General features: G+C 38.3%; 13 protein-coding genes and 1 non-coding gene across 14 annotated transcripts; 10 read left to right on the top strand and 4 right to left on the bottom strand.

Moving 5' to 3' along the window:
* Window positions 1-156: 156 nt before the first annotated feature.
* MRP4 (mitochondrial 37S ribosomal protein uS2m) lies at window positions 157-1,344 on the bottom strand (the record flags this gene model as incomplete). Its single annotated transcript, XM_033910774.1, has 1 exon — window positions 157-1,344. One exon carries the CDS (start codon window positions 1,342-1,344, stop codon window positions 157-159), a length of 1,188 nt encoding a protein of 395 aa, XP_033766665.1.
* A 404-nt stretch (window positions 1,345-1,748) lies between these two features.
* On the top strand, window positions 1,749-2,201 carry SHU1 (Shu1p; the record flags this gene model as incomplete). The annotated part of the gene is made up of 1 exon (XM_033910773.1): window positions 1,749-2,201. The coding sequence occupies one exon, from the start codon at window positions 1,749-1,751 to the stop codon at window positions 2,199-2,201; it is 453 nt and encodes a 150-aa protein (XP_033766664.1).
* A 402-nt stretch (window positions 2,202-2,603) lies between these two features.
* On the top strand, window positions 2,604-5,432 carry STE20 (mitogen-activated protein kinase kinase kinase kinase STE20; the record flags this gene model as incomplete). Its single annotated transcript, XM_033910772.1, has 1 exon — window positions 2,604-5,432. One exon carries the CDS (start codon window positions 2,604-2,606, stop codon window positions 5,430-5,432), a length of 2,829 nt encoding a protein of 942 aa, XP_033766663.1.
* An 806-nt stretch (window positions 5,433-6,238) lies between these two features.
* SPAR_H00340 (uncharacterized protein) lies at window positions 6,239-8,137 on the top strand (the record flags this gene model as incomplete). The annotated part of the gene is made up of 1 exon (XM_033910771.1): window positions 6,239-8,137. One exon carries the CDS (start codon window positions 6,239-6,241, stop codon window positions 8,135-8,137), a length of 1,899 nt encoding a protein of 632 aa, XP_033766662.1.
* An 857-nt stretch (window positions 8,138-8,994) lies between these two features.
* Window positions 8,995-9,068, top strand: SPAR_Htrna2V. Its single transcript has one exon. It is a non-coding gene; the product is annotated as a tRNA-Val (tRNA).
* Window positions 9,069-9,282: 214 nt separating this feature from the next.
* Window positions 9,283-10,305, top strand: YAP3 (Yap3p; the record flags this gene model as incomplete). Its single annotated transcript, XM_033910770.1, has 1 exon — window positions 9,283-10,305. The coding sequence occupies one exon, from the start codon at window positions 9,283-9,285 to the stop codon at window positions 10,303-10,305; it is 1,023 nt and encodes a 340-aa protein (XP_033766661.1).
* A 346-nt stretch (window positions 10,306-10,651) lies between these two features.
* Window positions 10,652-12,409, top strand: ETP1 (Etp1p; the record flags this gene model as incomplete). The annotated part of the gene is made up of 1 exon (XM_033910769.1): window positions 10,652-12,409. One exon carries the CDS (start codon window positions 10,652-10,654, stop codon window positions 12,407-12,409), a length of 1,758 nt encoding a protein of 585 aa, XP_033766660.1.
* Window positions 12,410-12,751: 342 nt separating this feature from the next.
* PRS3 (ribose phosphate diphosphokinase subunit PRS3) lies at window positions 12,752-13,714 on the top strand (the record flags this gene model as incomplete). Its single annotated transcript, XM_033910768.1, has 1 exon — window positions 12,752-13,714. One exon carries the CDS (start codon window positions 12,752-12,754, stop codon window positions 13,712-13,714), a length of 963 nt encoding a protein of 320 aa, XP_033766659.1.
* Window positions 13,715-13,940: 226 nt separating this feature from the next.
* SPAR_H00300 (UTP--glucose-1-phosphate uridylyltransferase) lies at window positions 13,941-15,422 on the bottom strand (the record flags this gene model as incomplete). Its single annotated transcript, XM_033910767.1, has 1 exon — window positions 13,941-15,422. The coding sequence occupies one exon, from the start codon at window positions 15,420-15,422 to the stop codon at window positions 13,941-13,943; it is 1,482 nt and encodes a 493-aa protein (XP_033766658.1).
* Window positions 15,423-15,995: 573 nt separating this feature from the next.
* OTU2 (deubiquitinase OTU2) lies at window positions 15,996-16,943 on the top strand (the record flags this gene model as incomplete). Its single annotated transcript, XM_033910766.1, has 1 exon — window positions 15,996-16,943. One exon carries the CDS (start codon window positions 15,996-15,998, stop codon window positions 16,941-16,943), a length of 948 nt encoding a protein of 315 aa, XP_033766657.1.
* A 115-nt stretch (window positions 16,944-17,058) lies between these two features.
* On the top strand, window positions 17,059-18,276 carry YLF2 (Ylf2p; the record flags this gene model as incomplete). The annotated part of the gene is made up of 1 exon (XM_033910765.1): window positions 17,059-18,276. One exon carries the CDS (start codon window positions 17,059-17,061, stop codon window positions 18,274-18,276), a length of 1,218 nt encoding a protein of 405 aa, XP_033766656.1.
* A 332-nt stretch (window positions 18,277-18,608) lies between these two features.
* RPS20 (40S ribosomal protein uS10) lies at window positions 18,609-18,974 on the bottom strand (the record flags this gene model as incomplete). The annotated part of the gene is made up of 1 exon (XM_033910764.1): window positions 18,609-18,974. The coding sequence occupies one exon, from the start codon at window positions 18,972-18,974 to the stop codon at window positions 18,609-18,611; it is 366 nt and encodes a 121-aa protein (XP_033766655.1).
* Window positions 18,975-20,151: 1,177 nt separating this feature from the next.
* Window positions 20,152-22,359, top strand: DUR3 (Dur3p; the record flags this gene model as incomplete). The annotated part of the gene is made up of 1 exon (XM_033910763.1): window positions 20,152-22,359. The coding sequence occupies one exon, from the start codon at window positions 20,152-20,154 to the stop codon at window positions 22,357-22,359; it is 2,208 nt and encodes a 735-aa protein (XP_033766654.1).
* A 157-nt stretch (window positions 22,360-22,516) lies between these two features.
* SPAR_H00250 (uncharacterized protein) lies at window positions 22,517-24,115 on the bottom strand (the record flags this gene model as incomplete). Its single annotated transcript, XM_033910762.1, has 1 exon — window positions 22,517-24,115. One exon carries the CDS (start codon window positions 24,113-24,115, stop codon window positions 22,517-22,519), a length of 1,599 nt encoding a protein of 532 aa, XP_033766653.1.
* Between the last annotated feature and the right edge of the window lie 189 nt (window positions 24,116-24,304).

The following is a 24,304-nucleotide window of genomic DNA, read 5'->3' as shown; positions in this document are numbered from 1 at the left end:
TAGTTCATAGATGTTGTGTAATTATTGAAAAAAAATGCGTTGTTTTTAGCTTCTTCGAGGTGGCTATACATGCATATATATATATATATATATGTTTAAGGATATATGAGCGTATGTACAAGTTTAAGGTGACAAGCCGAAAGAAATAAAACGCGCTTATTTCTTGCTATTTCTGGCTAAACGATTTTGCAGGCCTCTTTGGCCAGCCCTTGCCAGGACTCCTAATAAGAAATTGACAGATCTCAATGAGTCATCATTACCTGGGATGGGGTAGGTTACCAAGGAAGGTTCGGAGTCAGTATCGATAATTGCGATAGTTGGAACTCTTGATTTAATTGCTTCCAACAAAGCATTTCTATTCTCCGTAGGATTTAGCACGACCAGTAAGTCAGGCTTAACCTGTTTCGAAGTCTCATTCGGTGATAGTGCTCTTTGTGTGGGATTGTCATGAGAATCGATTTCCTGCTTTTCCCAGATACCTGAAATTTCTGTAGAATTCGTCAAAGTGCCCGGGATCCATCTCGTAGAGACATAATAACCATGTGTCTTCTTGGCGGCCTCCTCGAGTCCTCTCTTCTGGCCTTGTCTTGTACCCAAAAACAGGATCGTGCCACCAGATTCCGAGACGCCCTCTACTACCTTGGCGGCTCTCTTCAAATAGGACAAAGTTTGATTCAGGTCTATTATATGGATACCCTTATATTCACCGTATATGTAAGATTGTGTGGAAGACCTCCAAAGTGAGGTAGATTGGCCCAAATGAACGCCAGCAGACATTAAGCTTTCAATAGTAATGTTTTCCGGTAGGGGCGGATAGAAAATGTCCTTATGAGGATAGTAAACCTTCGAAATCTTGGCACCCAACTTAGCAGTATGCATGGAATGGGTTAGTTGACGCAGGAACAGCTCTTGAGAAGTATATGGTTTATCATTGGCAGAAGGTATAAGGTTGGGGTAGGGCTTAGTTGGCGTGGCTGCTGCTGCTGTCGTTGTAAAAGATTGTCCATCTAATGTCTTGTTGTCAAACAACTTGTTCAACTGGGCATAATTTCTGAAGAACTCTCCTAATTCAGTCTCCAGCAGCTGTTCTTTGCCGGACAGTTTGCCTTCCTGTAATGACTTTTTCAATTCAGGTAATATTTCATCTTCAGGTACTTGAGATAGAGACTTCAATTCTGATCTAATTTCATCGTACAGAAGTTTCTGCTGCAAAAGTACCACTTCATCGTTGTTGGTAGGGCTGTTGACCGCACCGGATGATGACGACTGAAATCTTTTTGAAAGGGAAGGGTTCCTCAATAAGGAAAGACGTCTGAAATTCCTCGCACAAACGTGTCTCTGCATGAGAAAAGGATTGTTTCTCGCTTTTTGTATCTCGAATCACCTGTCACGCTGTTATCAGGCTCTCGAGGTTATGTACAATTGCTAAGCCTTGTATATACCTACCATAAAAGAAAGCAGAGACCTACGACATACAAATTTCAGCTCTCGGGTTCACTTACTGGATTGATTTTTTTTCTTGCTCTCTTTTCTGACCCGGCTCGGCCTTTGTTGCCGAGAAAAGCAAAAATAACACAGGCAGTGAACATGTATTATACGTGAGTAAGCAAGCGGGTGAGTATTCCTATGATATATGCATAATATATGCATAATGTATACATATACATATACATATACTTATACATATATATTACTGTGCAAGTGCAATAATAAGCCCAACGACAGCAGCAGGATAAACAAGAAGCAAGATGCAGTTTGAAGAGCGGTTACAACAGTTAATAGAAAGTGATTGGAGCATGGATCAGTCAAGCCCAGACGTACTCGTGATAGTCCTTGGAGACGCAGCCAGGAAGTACGTAGAATTGGGAACGCTGCGAGAGCACGTGACCGCAAAAACCGTTGCAGGTCACGTGGCAAGTCGCGAGCGGGTAGCTGTAGTATTTTTGGGCCGGGTAAAATATCTATACATGTATCTCACCCGGATGCAAGCGCAGGCGAATGGTCCGCAATACTCTAAAGTACTCATCTATGGATTGTGGGATCTCACCGCGACACAAGAAGGACCGCAACAGCTGCGGCTACTTAGCCTTGTGTTACGCCAGTGCCTGAGCTTGCCATCTAATGTTGAGTTCTATCCAGAACCGCCGTCTAGTAGCGTGGCTGCCCGACTATTGCGATTCTGGGAACACGTTATCAGGTAGCTGTGTTGTGTCACTTGCGTTATCGTAGAATACGAAAGAAGGAAAAAGAAACGCTAACTTTTTTTTCCTTTTTTTTTTTCGATTAAAAAATTTTCGCCTCGTGGCCCCGAAACTCGGCCAAGAGAGGGAATTTGAAGGTCTACTGCTTTTGACAGCTGAAAAATTCAGAAAGTCACCTGGCCAGAGAGGAAAAATACGAAACCAAAAAGAGACATCCGTAAATTCGCATCAGCAACTCATGCATACATAGAGATACTCACATACTATACGCACTTACTTACTTTCTTACGCACATACATCTGTACGTACCATTAGAGCGAGGTAGCAAGCAACCCAAACTTCTTCCCTTCACTGCCTTCAACCCACCCTATATATCTTCCAAAATCCTCGACTAGTAAAGAAATGAGCAATGATCCATCTGCTGTATCGGCATTACCAAACAAAGACAGTCTTGAGAACGGTATTAGCAATGACGATAAAAGGGCCATGGGCGGTGATAGCGACGGCAGCGACGGCAGCGACGGACTACGATTACCCAGGACCACAGGCACTTTGAACGTCAATGCTTTACAGAAAGGCACTAATGCTGCCCATGAAGCTGGTGGATACAAATCCATGGATCCTGCCAAGAACGCGGATACGAACAACGATGATGACAATAATGTCGTTTCACTGGATGATCCTATTCAATTTACTCGAGTATCTTCCTCCTCTGTCATCAGCGGAATGTCTTCATCCATGAGCCCTCATTCTAATAATGATGAAGCCAAATCTCTAGAACAAGTCACTCCAAATATAAATACCAATAATATGACTTCAAATCATTCCGCTGACAACACATTTTCCACCATAAATGCGTCCGAATCGGATCACCAGTTTAATGACACTTTGATATCTAAACTGTCATTGACAGATTCTACAGAAACTATAGAAAATAACGCGGCGGCGAAGCACCAACAGCCAGTTGTATCTTCTACTGTAAACTCGAATAATAGCTCTACCGACATACGAAGGGCTACACCAGTGTCTACTCCCGTCGTCTCTAAATCATCAATGACAACCACGCCAAGACAGATTAGTTCAGCCTCCCATTCGCTTTCGAACCCTAAGCATAAGCAACATAAACCGAAGGTCAAACCGTCCAAGCCTGAGACGAAAAGTAAACCGGTTTCTCTTAAGAAAGGCTTCCCATCGAAAAATCCTTTAAAAAATTCCTCTCCACCTAAAAAGCAAACCGAAAAACTGTATTATTCTTCCTCTACAAAGAAGAGAAAAAGCGGTTCAAGCAGTGGTACACTAAGAATGAAAGATGTCTTTTCGTCCTTTGTACAAAATATAAAGAGGAATTCACAGGATGATAAAAGGGCCTCATCGTCGTCCAATAATTCATCCTCATCTTCTATAACCACTGCTTTGAGAATATCTACGCCATACAATGCCAAACATATTCATCATGTAGGCGTGGACTCCAAGACTGGTGAGTACACAGGGTTGCCAGAGGAATGGGAAAAACTGTTAACTTCCAGCGGTATTTCCAAAAGAGAACAACAACAAAACATGCAAGCGGTCATGGATATTGTCAAATTTTATCAGGATGTCACAGAAACGAACGGTGAAGATAAAATGTTCAAGACTTTCAACACAACCACAGGATTGCCGGGAAGTCCTCAAGTTTCAACACCGCCTTCGAATTCATTCAATAAATTTCCTCCGTCGACAAGTGATTCGCACAATTACGGTTCCAGAACAGGTACACCGATGTCTAATCACGTCATTTCTCCGAGCTTAAATACAGATTCTGGTTCTGCAAACGCGAAATTCATACCAAGTAGACCGGCTCCCAAGCCTCCATCTTCTGCCTCCACTTCAGCTCCAATCATAAAGTCGCCCGTCATAAATCCACCCTCCAACATCTCTCCCTCGAAGCAGAACCATGTGCCTACAACTCCCAACAGAGCCAGCGCAAATAGATCTTCGATATCAAGAAATGCCACTTTAAAAAAAGAGGAACAGCCATTACCACCAATACCTCCAACCAAATCCAAAACGTCTCCAATTATCCCCACATCTCACACACCACAGCAGGGTCCGCAATCACCAAAAGCGCCGGCACAGGAGACGGTAACAACACCTACCGCCAAACCAGTTCAAGCAAGAAGCTTGTCCAAAGAATTAAATGAGAAAAAGAGAGAAGAAAGGGAAAGGCGTAAAAAACAACTATACGCCAAATTGAACGAAATTTGCTCTGACGGTGACCCAAGTACAAAATACGCAAATTTGGTGAAAATTGGCCAAGGTGCGTCTGGTGGTGTTTACACTGCTTATGAAATTGGTACAAATGTCTCAGTGGCCATTAAACAAATGAATCTAGAAAAGCAACCAAAGAAGGAGCTAATCATTAACGAAATCCTAGTCATGAAGGGCAGTAAACACCCTAATATTGTTAATTTCATTGATTCTTATGTCTTAAAAGGTGATCTTTGGGTCATTATGGAATACATGGAAGGTGGTTCCTTAACTGACGTGGTCACCCATTGTATTCTGACAGAGGGCCAAATTGGTGCCGTGTGTAGAGAAACTTTGAGTGGGTTGAAATTTCTACATTCTAAAGGCGTTCTTCACAGAGACATTAAATCCGATAACATCTTGTTATCCATGGAAGGCGATATTAAACTAACAGATTTTGGTTTTTGCGCTCAAATCAATGAATTAAACTTGAAAAGAACTACTATGGTGGGGACACCTTATTGGATGGCGCCTGAAGTAGTTTCTAGGAAAGAATACGGCCCAAAAGTGGATATCTGGTCGTTGGGTATTATGATCATTGAAATGATTGAAGGCGAGCCTCCATATTTAAATGAAACCCCGCTACGGGCCCTGTATTTAATTGCTACAAATGGTACGCCCAAATTAAAGGAACCCGAGAATCTATCGTCAAGCCTGAAAAGATTTCTTGATTGGTGTTTATGTGTGGAACCCGAAGAGAGAGCAAGTGCTACGGAATTACTCCACGATGAGTATATTACGGAGATAGCTGAAGCCAATTCCTCATTGGCGCCGCTAGTCAAATTAGCAAGATTGAAGAAAGTAGCAGAGAACATGGATGCCGATGAAGATAATGACGACGATAACGACAACGAGCATAATAATAAGACAAACGATTGTGACGACAATAAAGATAACAAAGAAACCATAAATTTGAACGTAACTGAAGATGATAAACAAAAGTAACGTAGCAAACAGGATACATCTTATTATCGAAAAAGTATATACACAGTTGTGACTGGCATAGAAAAATTCTTTTTATATATCTTATCGTGTATATTTGGACATTTTATAACACATCCCACTCTAATTCACAACTTCATTAACAGAATCTAAGTGATCTGGCGTAACAATCCTATACATGCCCGAAATCTACTATGCTAACTTGATTATTCTTTTCAACAATTTGCACCTAGTAATTTGGTGAATATGCGGGGCTTTTCCAGTGCGGGAGAAGACAAAAAAAGAAAAATTTGGGAATATGATCGTCATCTCGTCTCCCTTGGCAACCAATCTGGCGAGGCAATCGATTAAAGACACCTCTTAACGAAGGCCAAATATAACGTGAGTATCACCTGATGCTCTAGCAACGTAAAATAGTTAGTTACTCCTGTATTGAATCTTAAAACCTGCTTCGTCTCTGCCTTGCTAACTATCCTTCCTTGCGTGTGGTGCCATCGGGGAACGGTAATATCCTAATTGGGAAAATGCCGATAGACTAATCATAGTTGCCCAAACCTTATTATTCTACGAATCAAAGGAGAACGAGGAAACAGGATTTAATTCAATAGTAAGATATTTCTTTATCTAGCTAGTAACAAAATCACGTTTACTTCTTAGTCAACGCGTATCTACGAAACGCGTATTTGTTGTGCTCTTTATTCTCATCGCTTAAATACCCTTAAATATATCAAATCCAGTATTTAGCAGACTGCTAAAAAATTTCAACATACCAAGAAAAAAGCAATACTAAAGACATTCGAAGAGAAGAAATGGTGGACGATTCAAACTATCTTACGCCACATGAAACTGCACTGGCGGTGGTAGCCACTGCCATGAAAAAAGCAAGATTGCAATTAGATACTTTGATAATAAATTCCATACTTGGTGGTATTCTATTCAGTAGTGGTTCATTCTTATTGGTAGCGATACACTCCGATGATCCTGATATGGTCGCACGAAACCCAGGCATTGTGAATCTTATAACTGGTGTTACCTTTGCCATAGGTCTCTTTTATGTGGTAATAATGGGTGCCGACCTTTTCAACTCTAATATTCTGTTTTTCTCTGTTGGGGTTATGAGGAGAGCGGTAACTATTTATGATTTAATTGTTTCATGGTTTATTAGTTGGATAGGCAATATTGCCGGTTCGCTTTTCGTTTCATACCTTTTCGGTCATCTTACAGGTATTGGTTCTCAGGAGCTTTGGATGAAGGGCTCAAAGCAAATCATAGAACAAAAGGCATCATATTCATTCATACAAACTTTTCTAAAGGGAATAGCAGGTAATTTTTTTGTCTGTTTGGCAATTTACTTACAACTAATGGCAAAGCCCATTCATGTCAAATTCATCATAATGTCATTCCCCATCATAACTTTTGTAGGAATCGGATTTACGCATGTAGTTGCGGATATGTCTGCATCCTTCATTGCCATGCTCAATGGTGCCAATGTTTCGGTGGGTAAATATATTTGGAAACTACTGATTCCTGCTTCTTTGGGTAATATCATTGGAGGACTCTTTTTTAGTGCAGTTGTTCCCTTCTACTTACATTTGATAGTTGTGGAACGCGATAGGAAGAGATTATCTTTACCAGAATACGAAGCAAGAGATGAACAACCGGAACTGAACATGGATTCAAGGGTCGTCAGAATACCAAAACGTGAGTGTGAGGAAGATACAGAAGATGAAGCTAGTGACGATGATGCAACTGAAACCGGTGGAGATCTTGAAGACCTGACTGAAAAGGATTCTGCAAGCATTTATAATACAATCCACGATAGCTCGAGTTATTTGACCGGGAGAAGTCTAAATTCGCTACTATCCCTACCTTCATCAGCCATAACTTCCGACAATGCTACAATGGAATCGGACTTGGGAGAGCCCGTACCATTCATACCTAAAAGTAACTCTACGACAAGATCTTCACACTTAAAGTTGCCTCACAATCACTCGACCAAATCCATTAACAGACATCGTATTAACAAGCGCCACAGTTTGAGATCACCGCCTGGTGTCTTTCCTGTAAGGGGAATGGGGGAACCGCTAGAAAGAGAAAAAACCATTGAAGATGCAACTTACGACCCTAAGGAAAATGAACTTTTTCTAAGGAGAGCCGAAACACATAACTCCACATATTTGAAGAATAAAAAAAAGGAGGATGATAACCTGTTAAGGCTAGTGAAAACTGAAGAAGATCGCGAGCAAAAGGAGTACGAAAAAAATGGTGGTTACAATATCCTGGAAAATAAACCAGGTACCAGGCTAGAAAAAATAATTACCCATCTTGCTGAAAATGTGTCTTCCAGAGAAGTGACGCCTCCGGTATTGCCTAGGACGACACAGGATACTTTTCCTCACAACACTCCGGCCTCGTCTCCAGCATACACAGACGATGTTCATTCATTACGTAGAGCAAACAGTACCACATTGGGTAGTCTATTTAGGGAAGTGTCGAGAGAATTTCATGCAAGCAAAGATGCAGAATGTCCAGATGACTTGCTCAAAAAAATGGCTGCTGCTGGCATAAACCGCAAGGCCAGAGTTGCAGCAAACAATGTAGCCGGAATTGTTAATCTGAACAGGGAGGACCTGGACAGTTCTCCAAGGCGACAGAAATTCACTAAGCCCAAGCACTCTTATAATCGTCATACAACCCCCCAGTTATGACCGGGATAGTTAAGATGCTCACGATATCAACGAAAAAAAAATCGTTAAATATAATTATAAGCATGAGCCAATGGTGGCTTATGCGTCTGCATTTTAATGTATTTACTTTTATATAATTTCTATAAACCTTTTGCATCGTAAACGTAAATTATATTTGTTTTAAAATAGTAGTCTGCCCCATCATGTGTCACTAAACTGAATCATAATTTTTTTCATATCGACAAAACATCAGCCAATATCCGCCAATAGCTTGGCGTAACAAAGTATCTTTCTGTTGTATCTCAAAATGAGATACCTCAGCATTACTAGATTTACCAACCGAGACATAAAACATGTATGAAACACGTACGAAACAATAGTTCCAAAACGGACAAGATTGAGTATACTAGGCAACCTACTTGCCTAAGATGAACCTGTTGGAATGAAATTCTAATATCATCTATTTAATATTATATTATAATATGCGGTGCAAGAGGATGGCATAAAGATTGAGAAACAGTCATCCTATCTAATGGAAGCTGAAATGCAAGGATTGATAATGTAATAGGATAATGAATGACAACATATAAAAAGAAAGAAGATAAAATAATAACACTATATAGAACTATCGATCCCCTTTTGTGGATTCCTATATCCTCGAGGAGAACTTCTAGTATATTCTATATACCTAATATTATAGCCTTTAGTAACAATGGAATCCCAACAAATATCTAATTACCCAAATAATTCTCAATAAGTAACATTCTGTGAATCACGTTAATAATAAGTCTGACAACAAGTTACTCTCCTAAACGACTTTAGATTGTCAAGACATTCGGTATTAGGAGCCCGTAATAAAATACCCTCAATCACAATTTGGTTTCGTGGTCTAGTCGGTTATGGCATCTGCTTAACACGCAGAACGTCCCCAGTTCGATCCTGGGCGAAATCAAATTTTCTTTTTTTACATATTTTTTTTCCTCCAGAAAAAGTGTGTAGTGAATTTTGTAATATAATATTAGGAAGTATAGCTACGGCATATTATTCAACTAAGATTATAGATAAAGATTAACTTGAAGCTTACTGGAAGCCCTCTGAGCTTTCTTTTTACTTTACTATTGCAATACGAGGAATAATAGGTGCTTACGTTACTTAAGGATTGACTAATGAAGGATAAGGTTAATGCAGTAGTTATGCCACCTTCCGATGTAGATAATAATACCAACGGGTTCATAAAATTCATCAATCCTCAATGTCAAGAGGATGACTTTTGTCCCGAGAACTCTCTTTTCCAAAACGATAACGAATGTATAAAACAACAGCGTGATATATTAAATGAGCAAACCGCTCCCTTCCCAATTTTAAACGATCAGTGTCCTACTTTGGACCTTAGCGGATCAAATGATGATCTGATGTTACAGAATGAAATACCTCTTTCTGAGAGTACTAATTTCCAAACAGTTCAGTTAACGCCTAGCTCGGGTGACTGCTCTTCCTTTGCGATGGCAGATAACAATAAAAACGACAATGATAATTATACTGATACAAATTGTTTTTCTAAAAAGAAGGATATTTCTCCAAGTTCGAGAACTCCCTCAGTTCCACATAACGAAGATGCCCCAGAGGACTCTAAAGCAAAGAAAAAGGCTCAAAATCGAGCTGCCCAAAAAGCCTTCAGAGAGAGAAAAGAAGCCAGAATGAAAGAATTACAAGATAAACTGTTAGAAAGTGAGAGGAACCGCCAAAGTTTATTGAAAGAAATTGAGGAGCTAAGGAAAGTAAATACTGAAATAAATGCAGAGAATAGGCTGCTACTACGGAGTGGTAATGAAAAGTTCCCAAGGGACCTAATTGATGATACCGATCACAAATATTCTTTCCCCACCAAAGATGAATTTTTCACTTCTATGGTGCTGGAAGGCAAACTGAATAACAAAGGCATGTATTCACTTAAGGATAATGAAGTAATAATGAAACAAAATACACAGTATACTGACGAAGCAGGAAGACAGGTACTAACAGTCCCCGCTACCTGGGAGTATCTTTACAAACTTTCGGAAGATAGGGACTTTGATGTGACATATGTTATGAGCAAATTACAAGGACAAGAGTGTTGCCATACCCATGGACCCGCGTATCCAAGGAATCTAATTGATTTCCTAGCGGAAGAAGCTGCTTTAAATGAATAATAGATTTGGACAAGGATAATTTACAAGCACTGAATGAGAACAGGAGCAATACCTTTATGGGTCATTCCAGTTCCTTTTTTATTCATCCTTAAAATATACACTCTCATTACATAAATGGTACTAATGACGTCTTTTCACATTCCAACCTATTATACTTTCTACATATATAAATGTATAACCTATATTATTACACGATGTTTTTTTAGGGGACGGCTAATCATAAAATGAAAAATATGAAAATGAGATCCCACCCGCAGATTAAGTGAGACCTCAAAGGCAACACATATACACACAATAAGGGAATACTAGCATTAGATATATCACATTTTGGTTGGCGCTCACATCTATGGATCAATTTGAGTATAACATTGTTTTAGAATTTGAAAGTCAAAATCTGGTTGAATCCGCTTATCAAATTTTCAAGAGTATTCCAAAAAAGTCTAAATCAGAAAGTATTTGGGAAGAAAGCACTAAAAGTAATAAAGACTGGCAGGATTGGAGAGTCTGTGACTGGGAAATAGACATGATAACCGATTTCACAAATCAAACATCAAAAGAAGAGGAAAATGATTTGATTACTTCACAATACTTGGGCCATGGGATAATAAAGTTATTCAAATTGAACAATGCCGATAATCCTCTCAATGAGAAAGACATTCTGACCATCCCTGGAGATGATACTATGATATGTATCCTGTTCGTTCCAACTTATTTTACCGTTCATGATTTATTGCATTTTTATATTGGTGATGATATTGTTAATAAACAAGTTTCCAACTTTCGTATACTACGAAACCAGCAGAAGGGAATGGGTTTTAACTTTACAGTCCTTATTAAATTCAGGAATGCCCTTGATGCGAAGAATTTCAAGGAAGAGTTCAATGGCAAAAGTTTTAGTAGGATGGATCCAGAAACATGCCATGTGATCTCTATAAAGGAAATAGTATTTCAAAAAAAGCTTTTCCAAAGACCTACTGCTAACGAGGACTTCCCTTATCTGCTTACTGATCCATTTACTGTTAAAAAAAAAAAGGCACCAGTAAAAGTCGAACTACCCACATGCCCCGTTTGCCTCGAAAGAATGGATTCAGAAACAACTGGCTTAGTAACAATCCCATGCCAGCACACTTTTCATTGCCAATGCCTAAACAAGTGGAAGAACTCAAGATGTCCGGTGTGTAGACATTCAAGTCTGCGGCTAAGCAGGGAATCATTACTGAAGCAGGCAGGTGATTCTGCACGTTGTGCAACATGCGGCTCCACTGATAATTTGTGGATCTGCTTGATCTGCGGTAATGTTGGATGCGGCCGTTACAATTCCAAGCATGCAATCAAACATTATGAAGAAACTTTACATTGTTTTGCAATGGATATACGAACACAAAGGGTGTGGGATTATGCGGGAGATAATTACGTCCATCGACTAGTGCAAAATGAAGTTGATGGAAAGTTAGTAGAGGTCGGCGGTTCCGGTGATGATAATAACAGTGGTACTGGTAATTCTGATGAACTACAAAATGTCGTTAACGGTAACAGGAATAAAGGTGGTGGTGAAGGATCCAGCTCTAATAAAAAAGATGGAGAGCTGGCGGCAAATTTCTTAAGGCATAGGGAATATCATTTAGAATATGTGCAAGTACTAATATCTCAGTTAGAGTCTCAAAGAGAATATTATGAACTGAAATTACAAGAGAAGAATCAAAGTGCGTCTGATCTGTTGAAAGTAGAAAGCCTGAAGAAGTCTATGGAGGATTTAAAACTCCAATTTCAAGTCACTCAGAAGGAGTGGCAGAAGAAGGAAATGTCCCAGAAAACTAAACTTGAAGAAGATAGGCTGGTAATCGAAGGCCTGCAAGCGAACCTAGATCACTCATCAAAAAAGCAAGAGCAATTAGAGCAGGAAAACAAAAAACTGGTAGAATCTAAACAAGATTTGGAAGAGCAAGTCAAGGACCTAATGTTTTACCTAGATTCTCAAGAAAAATTTAAAGACGCTGACGAGAGTGTAAAAGAAGGTACTATCTTGGTACAGCAGCCCCAGAAAGCAGCCCAGGCATCTAAAAGCAAGAAGAAACGAAACAAGAATAAAAAACCAGGGAAATAATTGTTTATATCACTGCCACATTAGTCTTGCATTTCGAGTTTATTATATCTCTGTATACGATAGGCTCATCGATTTTCTTTTCTTTTTTTTTTTTTGCCTGCGAAAATTTTCCAGTCGAATAGTAATAGGATGAGTTTTATAAAGTTATGATTGCGAACAGTGTTATTCGCTAAACTGGTATCTGTTTATGCATTAAGTACTCTCTTTTGTTACTATTTACTTGTTTTTCTTGAATATATCTAAGAAAGATTCATACTCTTTTTTCTACGTACCTTGCCAGCGCAGGATAAAACGAACCTACCCATTCGAACTGAGCTTCATATATTCACTTAGGATAACAAAATGCCAACAAACTCCATCAAGTTATTAGCACCGGACGTTCACCGTGGTTTGGCTGAGCTTGTTGCTAAAAGATTAGGTTTACAATTAACTAGCAGTAAACTAAAGAGAGATCCAACCGGCGAAGTTTCCTTTTCTATTGGAGAATCTGTTAGGGACCAAGATATCTTTATCATTACGCAAATTGGTTCTGGTGTCGTGAATGATCGTGTTCTAGAGCTACTGATTATGATCAACGCTTCGAAGACTGCATCCGCAAGAAGAATCACTGCCATTATTCCAAATTTCCCTTATGCAAGGCAAGATAGAAAGGATAAGTCTCGTGCTCCTATTACTGCTAAATTGATGGCAGACATGCTAACAACAGCCGGCTGTGATCATGTGATTACTATGGATTTGCACGCCTCTCAAATCCAAGGGTTCTTCGACGTTCCGGTAGATAATCTATATGCAGAACCAAGCGTAGTTAGATATATCAAAGAGAATGTCAACTATATGGATTCAATAATAATTTCGCCGGATGCTGGTGGGGCAAAACGTGCTGCCACTTTGGCTGATCGTCTGGATCTAAATTTTGCATTGATCCATAAGGAGAGAGCTCGTGCAAATGAGGTTTCCCGCATGGTTCTTGTTGGTGATGTTACTGACAAGATTTGTATCATTGTTGATGATATGGCCGATACCTGTGGTACTTTAGCTAAGGCTGCTGAAATTCTTTTAGATAATAGGGCCAAATCTGTTATTGCTATTGTTACGCACGGTGTTTTATCAGGTAAGGCTATTGAAAATATCAATAATTCTAAACTGGATAGAGTTGTTTGCACAAATACTGTCCCATTTGAAGAAAAAATCAAAAAGTGTCCAAAACTGGCCGTCATTGACATCAGCAGTGTGCTGGCTGAAAGTATTCGTCGTTTGCATAATGGTGAAAGTATTTCTTATTTATTTAAGAATTATCCCCTATAACTGATTGAAGAAGAAATGGGGAGAAAAGATACTACAAAAATGATGAGTGATTCTCAGAACTTCATAAATACCTACGTATATGATGTGTATATTTTTCTTCCCACAAATTGCAATGTGGCACCACTATTGCAATGTGCCCCAGTATTTTTCTATAAGGATACGTGATCCCTCTCACGTAGTGGGAGTAGAAGAAAACTTTATGCATTAATTCTGAAAGTTCCCTTGTTTAATATTCGTTCATATCCTCCAGCTGGGATTTATTCCAAATCGTTACGTTTTCTAAAATAGAACCATCAGGAACAGTAATTACATCGTCTTTATCACAGATCATAATTACGGTCCCTCTTAGAGTTATTTTACGACCAAAAAACACATTTCCCATTACAGTCAAATGATCTAGTTCCAAAATATTAGGAATATCTGGTATTCCTATGTTAAAGGTTTCATAGGTTGCGAACTCATCGCCCAAGTCGATTGACGGTAGTAGTCCAAACTTCAGAGGGTAGAGATTAAATGTTCCATTTGCGTCGAGATCATATAGAGTTGATTTCAACAAAAACAAGTCCCTACATGTTTTTAGGGGCAAAAATCTGTTTCTTGTTACTTTTATAACTCGACTGTTCGGAAAGAATGCAATACAATCCACTAACTGTGTCTTAAAATGTAGACACTCTTTCTCTTCATGATCGTGTGTTATTTTGGTTTCACTGGAACGAATCGGCAAATTTAAACTATTAGACTCTATTAGGCCCTTTAGCTTTCTCAAGTCGATCCAAATGTTATTAGTATTCACAAATCTACACTTGCTTGCATTTTCATTGGGCAAACAGCTATAATACACCGATCGCAGTTTACCTTTATAGGTTGCCAACACCTCAGTATTCGAATCATTTGCAGTCCTTTCAACCACCTCAACAAGGTACTCAATTTTTTTATTTATCATAAAATCTAAAATGTTCAAATCTACAGTAGCCCCTAAATTATCAATATTTGAAACAAATAAAATCTCTTTGCCTTGAGCAAGTAACTCATCCAATTCTCCTGAAAAATATAAGGTGTCAGCTAGATTACCAGTTCCACAAGGATACCAGAAATCTTCTTTATGAGGATTGGTTTGTAAGTCGATTGGTAGTAATCGACCTTTATCAATTGATGGGAAGCTTGATTGAACTACGGTTTTCCATCTAACTTTGCTAGAAGAATAACGCTCTTCGAGGAAATTCGAAATTTGAGATTCAGTTTCAAAAGAAGTCATGAATATGAGAGGAACGTCGGAATTATGTTCTGCATTCAAATTTTGCGTTTGTTGTACTGTTATGTCCAAAGAACACATCCCATTTTTTACCTCAAATAAGGGACTTTCCTTACCAATTATTATATTAGTCTTTCCGCTTAATTTTAAGATGGCTAATTTTGATAATAGTTTACCATCCAATGGATCGTCGCTTTTAATATCTTCGAATTCAACTACTTCATCCATGTTGGGTAGTTTGATTTCATCACGGTCTAAATCGTGAGTAATTGAAGTATTTTCTAAGACATATCTCTGGAAAATGTGTAAAAATAGGCTCAACTCATAATTCTTATCACGTATCGAAGGGAAATGCTTCTGCAACGCCCTTATCATTTTTGACATAACGACATCCTTCCCAATACCCTCGAAAGTACCTTCAAACTCTATTTTATTTATTCCTGAGAATACCGTCATCAGCTCTTACCATACTATGTAGAACGTACAGTTTTTTTTTCTTATTATTATCAAGAACCACTTGTGTCCGTCATCTTTAAAATTACAGGTCCACAAAAACATTGCAATTGTCAAGAAAAATACAATCCAAGAAAGCGGCAGTTTTTTACTGACCTAAAAATTGCTTTTCTTACTATAAAATGACATTTCTGTTTCTCCTTTTAAGTTTGTCAATACTTGTAAGCTGATGTTGTTCTTTCTCTTTTTTTTTTGTGACAAGGGCATTTGAATAACGTGGAAGATTCATTACATTTCCTTCAAGAAAACTGTATTTCACTTCTTTATTTTAATGCCGGAAAGATTAGTTTCAAAGAGGTAGAAGTCTACTGCTTTCCTATTAAAAATTTTTTTTCTTACTTGTTAAAGTTTACGAAGTTGACAGCCCTGCCAGAGATGCTAATATTATGCGTCGCGAAATTTCTTTTTCTTCCTGTCTGGTTTTTTTTTCAATTTTGGTCATCTCGAAAGCATTATATACAGAATACAATTAAAGCTCAGTAATCAACCTAATAGAAAGTATACAAGATATTCATGATGTCCAGCACCGAACCAGGGGATAATTTCGAAAGTATACAAGACATTCTTGCGAGACACCGCAAGGAAAATAAAGATTTACAGAATAAAATAACGGGTATGAAAAAACAGGCCACTAAATCCAAAAGAAAAGAAGTTAATTCGAAATGTCTAGATCTTCATGATAAACTAAAGACTAAGCAAGAAAACGAAATAAGAGACTGGAAGGTTGCAAATAATCAAGTATCTGATGCTGAACAAGAAGATGAAGTGACTCCTGAAAAACTACTAGAACAATTATCCATATCTCAAGAGGTTGAACAGAATATTCCCACCCAACAACAACAACAACAACAACAACAACAACAACAACAACAACAGAGTCAATCAAAGAAGCGTCGCAATAGACAAAAGGAAAGATTGGCTAAAAGGAATGCAGCAATTGCTAAAATGAAAGAAGAGGCTGCTTTGGAAGCATCCAAACAACCCGACTTGAAAAAAATAGAGCAAGAGTCTATAGATCAACTGTGTGAATTAAAGAAACTCAAACAATTTGATATCCAACCTGATGGCCATTGTCTGTTTGCATCTATATTAGATCAGTTGAAATTACGCCACGATCCAAAAGAACTAGATCCAGATTTGAATGTCATGAAACTGAGATCGTTGAGTTGTAATTACGTGCAAGAACATAGAGACGATTTCATTCCATATTTGTTTGATGAAGAAACCATGAAAATGAAAGACATCGATGAGTACACGAAAGAGATGGAGCATACGGCTCAATGGGGTGGGGAAGTTGAGATCTTAGCTCTCTCTTATGTTTTTGATTGTCCCATTAGCATTCTAATGAGTGGTAGACCTATTCAAGTGTACAATGAATGTGGGAAAAAACCTGAGCTGAAGCTAGTTTATTATAAACATAGCTATTCATTAGGTGAGCATTACAATTCATTGCATGATTCATGATTTTTCCTATCCGTATCTAATGAGATATGCTTATTTGTAAACCTTAATGCATCTATTTAATTGTATAGTTTGAAGCATATAGATGAGAAGGAATAAAGATAAGTAATAGTCTAACATGAACATTGGCGGAGGAAAATTTTTACTCGGGAGGGTATCAAATAATCCAACTTCTGGGATAGTGGGGCTTGCTAATGTTGGTAAATCTACTTTTTTCCAAGCAATAACAAATTCTAAATTGGGCAATCCTGCAAACTATCCATTTGCTACCATTGACGCAGAATGTGCCAAGGTCAACATACCTAGCGCGCCACTCTCTAATTTATTGAGAATATATCAGAGTGCGAAAAGTGTACCTGGAACTCTCACAATATATGATATTGCCGGGCTTACTAGAGGTGCATCTCAAGGCCATGGTTTGGGTAACAAGTTTTTAAATGATATCAGGCATGTAGATGGCATATTTCAAGTAGTGAGAGGGTTTCTAAAAGAAGACATCACACATATAGAAGGTAATGTTGATCCAGTCAGAGATTTATCCGTGGTACAAGATGAACTCATCTTGAAAGACTTGGAATTTCTGGAAAATATTAGGGAAAGACTGAATAAGAAGATGAGAATGGTTTCAAAAACTTCTAAAGAATATCAAGAAATGAAGGTAGAGAAAGAGTTGCTGGACACGTTAGAGGAACATTTGTTCAATGGTAAAAAAATTCGGCATTTTAAAGACCATTGGAACCTAGACGAGGTCAAAATTTTAAATAAGCACAACTTTCTAACTTCCAAACCAACTTTGATATTGCTGAATGTTTCACCTCAAGATTATGTTAGAAATGAAAATAAGTTTGTCAAGCATATTATAGAATGGATTAACGAATTTTCGCCAGGAGATAAATTCCTACTTTTCAGCGCAGAATTTGAATCGCAATTTATAGAATGTAAAGGCATAGCATCAGAGTATTTTGACAGGATCAAGGAAGATACAAACGCTTCTGATGTACAGTTAGTTTCTGCAATACCGGAAATAATACTAGAAATGAGAAGGTTGCTGAACTTAATTAGCTTTTTTACATGTGGCCCACAAGAAGTTCATCAATGGAACATAAGAGAGGGAACCACTGCTCAAGAGGCTGCAGGCGTAATCCATAGTGACTTTCGTGATACATTTATTAGCGCTGATGTAATAAAATATGACGATCTGAAGACTATGGAACCGCCATTAAACGAGTCTTTACTAAAATCTAAAGGACTGATCAAACGTGCGGGCAAACAATATATCATGCATGATAATGACATTGCTCTATTTAAAGCCGCCGGTGGTAAAAATAAGAAATAGTTTTCATAAAAATTACTTGTAAATATAATGAATAGAAACGTTTGCTTTATTTTTTGTCCTTTCCAATAATTACACTAGAATCAACAAAAAGTATGAGATACATACATACATATATATATATATATATATATATATTTGCATAAGGTTTAACCACTGATAGTAAGACAGAGGTATATCGAGAAACTGTGTTTACCTAGAGTGGGTTGATTCTGACAGTGTAGCCATGCGAAAATGGGAAAAAAAGAACGGTTTAATTCAAATAATGTGGTTTTATTAATAATGGACGAGAAAAGAGAGGAATCTAAGAAAAATAATTTCTAGTTGAAACCAGCTTAGTTGGAAGCAACAACAACTTCGACATCCACACCAGGTTCAATGGTAATTTGAGTGATTCTCTTAACGATTTGAACAGGAGCTTCCAAGTCGATGTATCTCTTGTGGATTCTCATTTCGTAGGTTTCCCAAGTTTTGGAACCTTCACCATTTGGAGTCTTTCTGGTGGAGATCTTCAAAACCTTGGTTGGTAGTCTGACTGGACCCTTCTTGACCAAGTTATGTTGTTCAGCGTTCTTGACAATGTTGGAAGAAACGTTTTCCAATTGCTTAACCTTGGTGGAGGTCAAAGTGATTCTAATCTTGATGATTTGTTGTTGTTGTTGTTCTTGTTCTTCAACCTTTTCCTTTTGAAAGTCAGACATTTTGTATATACCTTTTTGTTTGTTTTACTTGCTTTCTTGTAGGAGTTTCAATCTACATATTACCTTGTATGAAATAACTCATCTTTAGTACTATTCTCAATTACAATACCGTCTACTACTCTGACTGTGAAGCGTATCGCGAATGCGTCGGAGTATTTTTTTCAGAAACAACTATGATTTTTACCCGAAATTTATATTCATGAAAAAAATCACTTAACTTTCTTTTTATGTTTACGGATGTTTCAAATGTACAGGTGTAAAGTCACGGGTGAAAAAATCTCACTTTTTCACTTTTATTTTTACTTCAACAATGGAGAAAAAATAAGAAGTCTCACAAGAAATCTGAGAAATCTTCCTTTCCATAGTAAAGAAATCGGCCAGCACTGGACAAGAAAGATATCAATTGACGATACGCATGTTCCAGGATGGTCTGGATAATATGAATTTTTCTTCATTTTTTTTCATCAAGGGTTTATGATGAGAAAACGATGTGAGCAGTGTTTTGGTCACAGGAAGAAACTGCACGGCTATTTAATGAAAGTGTGACTATCCGGAGTACTCCCTAATGATAGACGTTTCTCCAGTTAGTACCGCCAAGAATTCTTGTACAAAATGCACGAAGTGCAGATTTGGCGCTCTTTATCAGCGCTTCATACGATAATATAGTTTTAATTTGAGATTAGCCAGGACAAAAAGTTCTTTTAAAGGTGCGAAAGCAGTCACGCCAGTATCTTTTTACGCAGCAGGGCTGACTCAAACTAGACATCCAACTATGTTTATCAATAGGCCCCGCACTTTTTTTCTGATATGCCACAATAAGGCGGCGCACATTTGGGCGTTATCTTATCAGGATATTTTGTGATAGCAAAGGCGACAGACAATAAAGCTCGAGAATGGACAGGTTAATAGTCAGCGGCAGCATAAAAATAAGTATGCGTACTTAGGAAAGATGTAACTCGTCATTGGTGTATTCTACGGTACAGTTGTCCTTAGATAACAAGCCGGTTTTGCTGTATTGGCTGGCGTTGTAAGAAGATAGGCTCTTGTACACCAAATATATAAAATGAAGCGGTAGCATAACGATGGGTTTACCATTCTTGGCATTTTCCCTTGTCTGAATTCCTAAATTGGCTTGATCCAGGGAAAAGTAAGAACATAAACTCGTCATTATTATAATATGGGTGATTTTAAACCTCCGCTACCCCAAGGCGCTGGGTACGCTATTGTATTGGGCCTAGGAGCTGTCTTTGCTGGAATGATGGTTTTGACAACGTATTTGCTGAAACGTTACCAAAAGGAAATCATCACAGCTGAAGAATTTACTACCGCCGGTAGATCTGTAAAAACTGGGTTAGTTGCTGCGGCTGTAGTTTCTAGTTGGATTTGGTGTTCTACATTATTAACGTCATCTACAAAAGAATATGCTGATGGTATATTTGGTGGGTATGCATACGCCGCTGGTGCATGTTTCCAAATTATTGCATTTGCAATTTTGGCAATTAAGACCAAGCAAATGGCTCCCAATGCGCACACATATTTAGAATTAGTGAGAACAAGATATGGTAAGATCGGCCATGGTTGCTACTTGTTTTATGCCATCGCGACCAACATTTTAGTCACTTCTATGCTTTTAACTTCAGGATCTGCTGTCTTCAGCGACTTAACTGGGATGAATACTATTGCATCCTGTTTTTTACTGCCTGTGGGTGTTGTTGTCTATACTCTATTTGGTGGTATTAAGGCAACTTTCTTAACAGACTATATGCACACGTGTGTCATCATCATCATTGTTCTTGTATTTGCCTTTAAAGTTTATGCGACTAGTGATGTTTTAGGCTCCCCCGGCAAAGTTTATGACTTAGTTCGTGAAGCCGCTAAGAGGCATCCAGTCGATGGTAACTATAAAGGCGAATATATGACTATGACATCAAAATCTGCTGGTATTTTATTAATTATTAATCTAATTGGAAATTTCGGTACCGTTTTCCTTGACAACGGTTATTGGAATAAGGCAATTTCTGCCAGTCCTGCAGCAAGTTTGAAAGCATATGCCATTGGTGGGTTAGCATGGTTTGCCGTACCTTCTCTAATTTCGTTGACCATGGGATTAGCATGTCTTGCAGTGGAAACGTCTCCAAATTTCCCTACCTATCCTGATCCACTTACTTCGTTCCAGGCAAACTCTGGGTTAGTTTTGCCAGCTGCTGCAATTGCCATCATGGGAAAGGGAGGTGCCGTGGCATCGCTGTTGATGATCTTCATGGCCGTCACGTCTGCCATGTCTGCTGAATTGATTGCCGTTTCATCTGTTTTCACTTACGATATTTATAGGGAATATATCGATCCTCGTGCAAGCGGTAAGAAATTGATTTACACGTCACACGTTGCTTGTATCTTCTTTGGTCTTGCCATGAGTGGATTTTCGGTTGGTTTGTACTATGGTGGTATTTCTATGGGTTACATCTATGAAATGATGGGTATAATTATCAGTAGTGCAGTGTTGCCTGTCGTTTTGACCTTGTGTTCAAAAGACATGAACTTAGTCGCAGCTGTGGTGTCGCCCATTTTGGGCACAGGATTAGCTATAATGTCATGGCTCGTCTGTACGAAGTCGCTTTATAAAGAATTGACTGTGGACACAACATTCATGGACTACCCAATGTTGACAGGTAACTTGGTAGCTTTACTGTCACCAGCCATTTTTATTCCGATTTTAACTTATGTCTTTAAACCACAAAATTTCGACTGGGAGAAAATGAAAGATATTACTAGAGTTGACGAAACTGAAGAGCTGGTCCAGGCTGATCCTTCCATCCAGCTTTATGGTGCAGAAGCTAACGATAAGGAACAAGAAGAAGAAACAAATTCTCTGGTTTCAGATAATGAAAAAAATGATGTTAGAGTAAATAATGAAAAATTGAGTGAGCCTAACCTCGCTGTTGCAATAAGTAATGCCATTTTTCAAGAAGACGATACCCAGTTACAAGAAGAATTAGACGAAGAACAAAGAGAACTAGCACGCGGTTTAAAAATTGCATACTTTCTATGTGTTTTCTTCGCTTTGGCATTTTTGGTAGTTTGGCCCATGCCCATGTATGGTTCCAAATATATCTTTAGTAAAAAATTCTTTACCGGTTGGGTTGTCGTGATGATCATCTGGCTTTTCTTTAGTGCATTTGCCGTTTGTATCTACCCACTCTGGGAAGGTAGGCACGGTATATATACCACTTTGCGTGGCCTATACTGGGATTTATCTGGTCAAACTTATAAATTAAGGGAATGGCAAAATTCTAGCCCACAGGATCTACATGTAGTAACAAGTCAGATTAGTGCAAGAGTGCACAGGCAATCATCGCATTTTGGGCAAGTTGACGAAATAATTTAGCCTTCAAGTATAATATTCTCCCCTTTCATCAATTACATTAATATTCTGAAATAGCTCTAATTACAAAATAGCTTTTCATTACAGATGTATAGGGAAGAAAAAGAAAGCTAGGAAAAAAAAAGAACGAAATTTTTTTAAATTTATGTAATTGATCCGTTTATGTAGCATGTCTATCATTTTTTGTGTCCCTATCGTAATCTACGTCGAACAATACGTCATTATTTGCGTCCATGTTTGCATTAACACTTGGTACTTCTTCAAAATCGGACGCTAAATCAATGTCCATGTTGTGATCGTGTTCTTGATAGTCATTGCGTGGTTCCCTGTTAGGCGGTGCTTCATCAGATAAAGAATTTATATCATCCAAATCGAATTCTGATACATTTTCCAAGTCAGTTGGTAATTGATGCGAGCACGCCAGTAAATAGGATGTACTTGTAGGTCTCCAGAAGAATGCGAAAACGACGAAGACCAAGAAATAAACAAAACTGGGCCAAGTATCTGTGATGAGAAATTCTGTTTTCCAATATTGTTCTATCATGTCAACCGTGTCCATCCCAATGTACGCAAAAGTAGAGACCAATAAGCCCAAAAATAGTATAAACAACGAAATGTAACTCAATATGATCAATTTTCTGTACATGTTTAATTTGACCACTTGATTTTGTTCCTTTAAATAGGTCATCGTTTTGTTCATTGAAGAAAGGGTCAAATAATAGAAAGCGAATAGGCATAGTACTAAGGGGATAGCAGTAATCAAAATCAAATTGGATAAAGACTCGGAATTTTGGGAATATTTTTGGATTAAGAACGCAACCCATACTGCAAATGTGAATACCGCAAATATCTGACATTTTCTTAGCAATGTACGGTCCAGTTTTGGATACACTATACCGTAACCGAAAGATATCAGCAAGGCGAGGAGAAGTGTGAAAGTCATCTTGCCAGCGCTAAAGATCGATATGAAAACCATATATACATGAAGAGCCACGCTAGAGTTTCCCTTCTGATTCTCAATGATATAGTACATCCAGACGAAAATAGTATCAGCTGTTAGGAAGATACAAAATACTAAGATGTATCTTTGTAAAGGTAGTAATTCGTGTCTATGCTTCCAACATAACCAAGAGTACGCTAGCGTACAGATGGCATAAGCGACGGCCAAAAAGGCATAAATAGGCATCTTGTATGCCTCTGAAGCATCTAATTGGCCGTAAGCGTTCCTAAAATTCACCGTGGCCCTAAACTTGGAACTGGAAGAAATGAAAGACGACGTGGTCACACAATAGTAGCCAGTTTTATTTATTGGGTATGTCTTTTCGTTCGTGCCCAATTCTTGTTGAGTAAAAGTCAAAATTTGACTGGTTAACTTATGTTCCTTACTGGTGAATGGGTCGATAGCCGTCTCTTGAATGATAAATTGCCCCTCGGATGAAGCTTCACAGAGGCCCAAATCCAATGCGTAGTCATCGCAAATATACTGAATTTCCCCATTGGGTAACCGCACACCAATGTGCTCATAATCTTGGAAATCAAACACAGCAACACTAACCCCCTCACCATCATCGTCTTCTTCAGCAAGTGACAGTTCCTCTAACGTAAATGATATGAAGGGGTCCACTTTTCCATTGAAATCCTCCTTGGAATACATTCCTGAACAGACATCGTGATATTTTTGATTTATGGTTTCTTGGTTCCCTTGAACTGTCCCACAGAGTAGCAATAGCCACGTCAGCAATAGCCACGTTCTATTCATTTTTCCGTTCGCTATTTTATTGTGTCTAGTTTGCCCAAAAATGATTTACACAATACAATTGAAATTTCAATACCTTTTTTCTTCAATTATCATTTTTTTCATGTTGCAATGCGAGAATGGGATAGGTAGTAGAAAAATGCCAGTAGTAAATCGATAGGGGAAAGAAATTGAGAGGAAGGATTTGTCCTT

Source organism: Saccharomyces paradoxus, chromosome VIII (genome assembly GCF_002079055.1).
Source record: "Saccharomyces paradoxus chromosome VIII, complete sequence".
NCBI classification, from domain to species: domain Eukaryota; kingdom Fungi; phylum Ascomycota; class Saccharomycetes; order Saccharomycetales; family Saccharomycetaceae; genus Saccharomyces; species Saccharomyces paradoxus.
The sequence above is the reverse complement of the archived record's forward strand: the minus strand, read 5'-3'. Positions and strand labels throughout refer to the sequence as shown.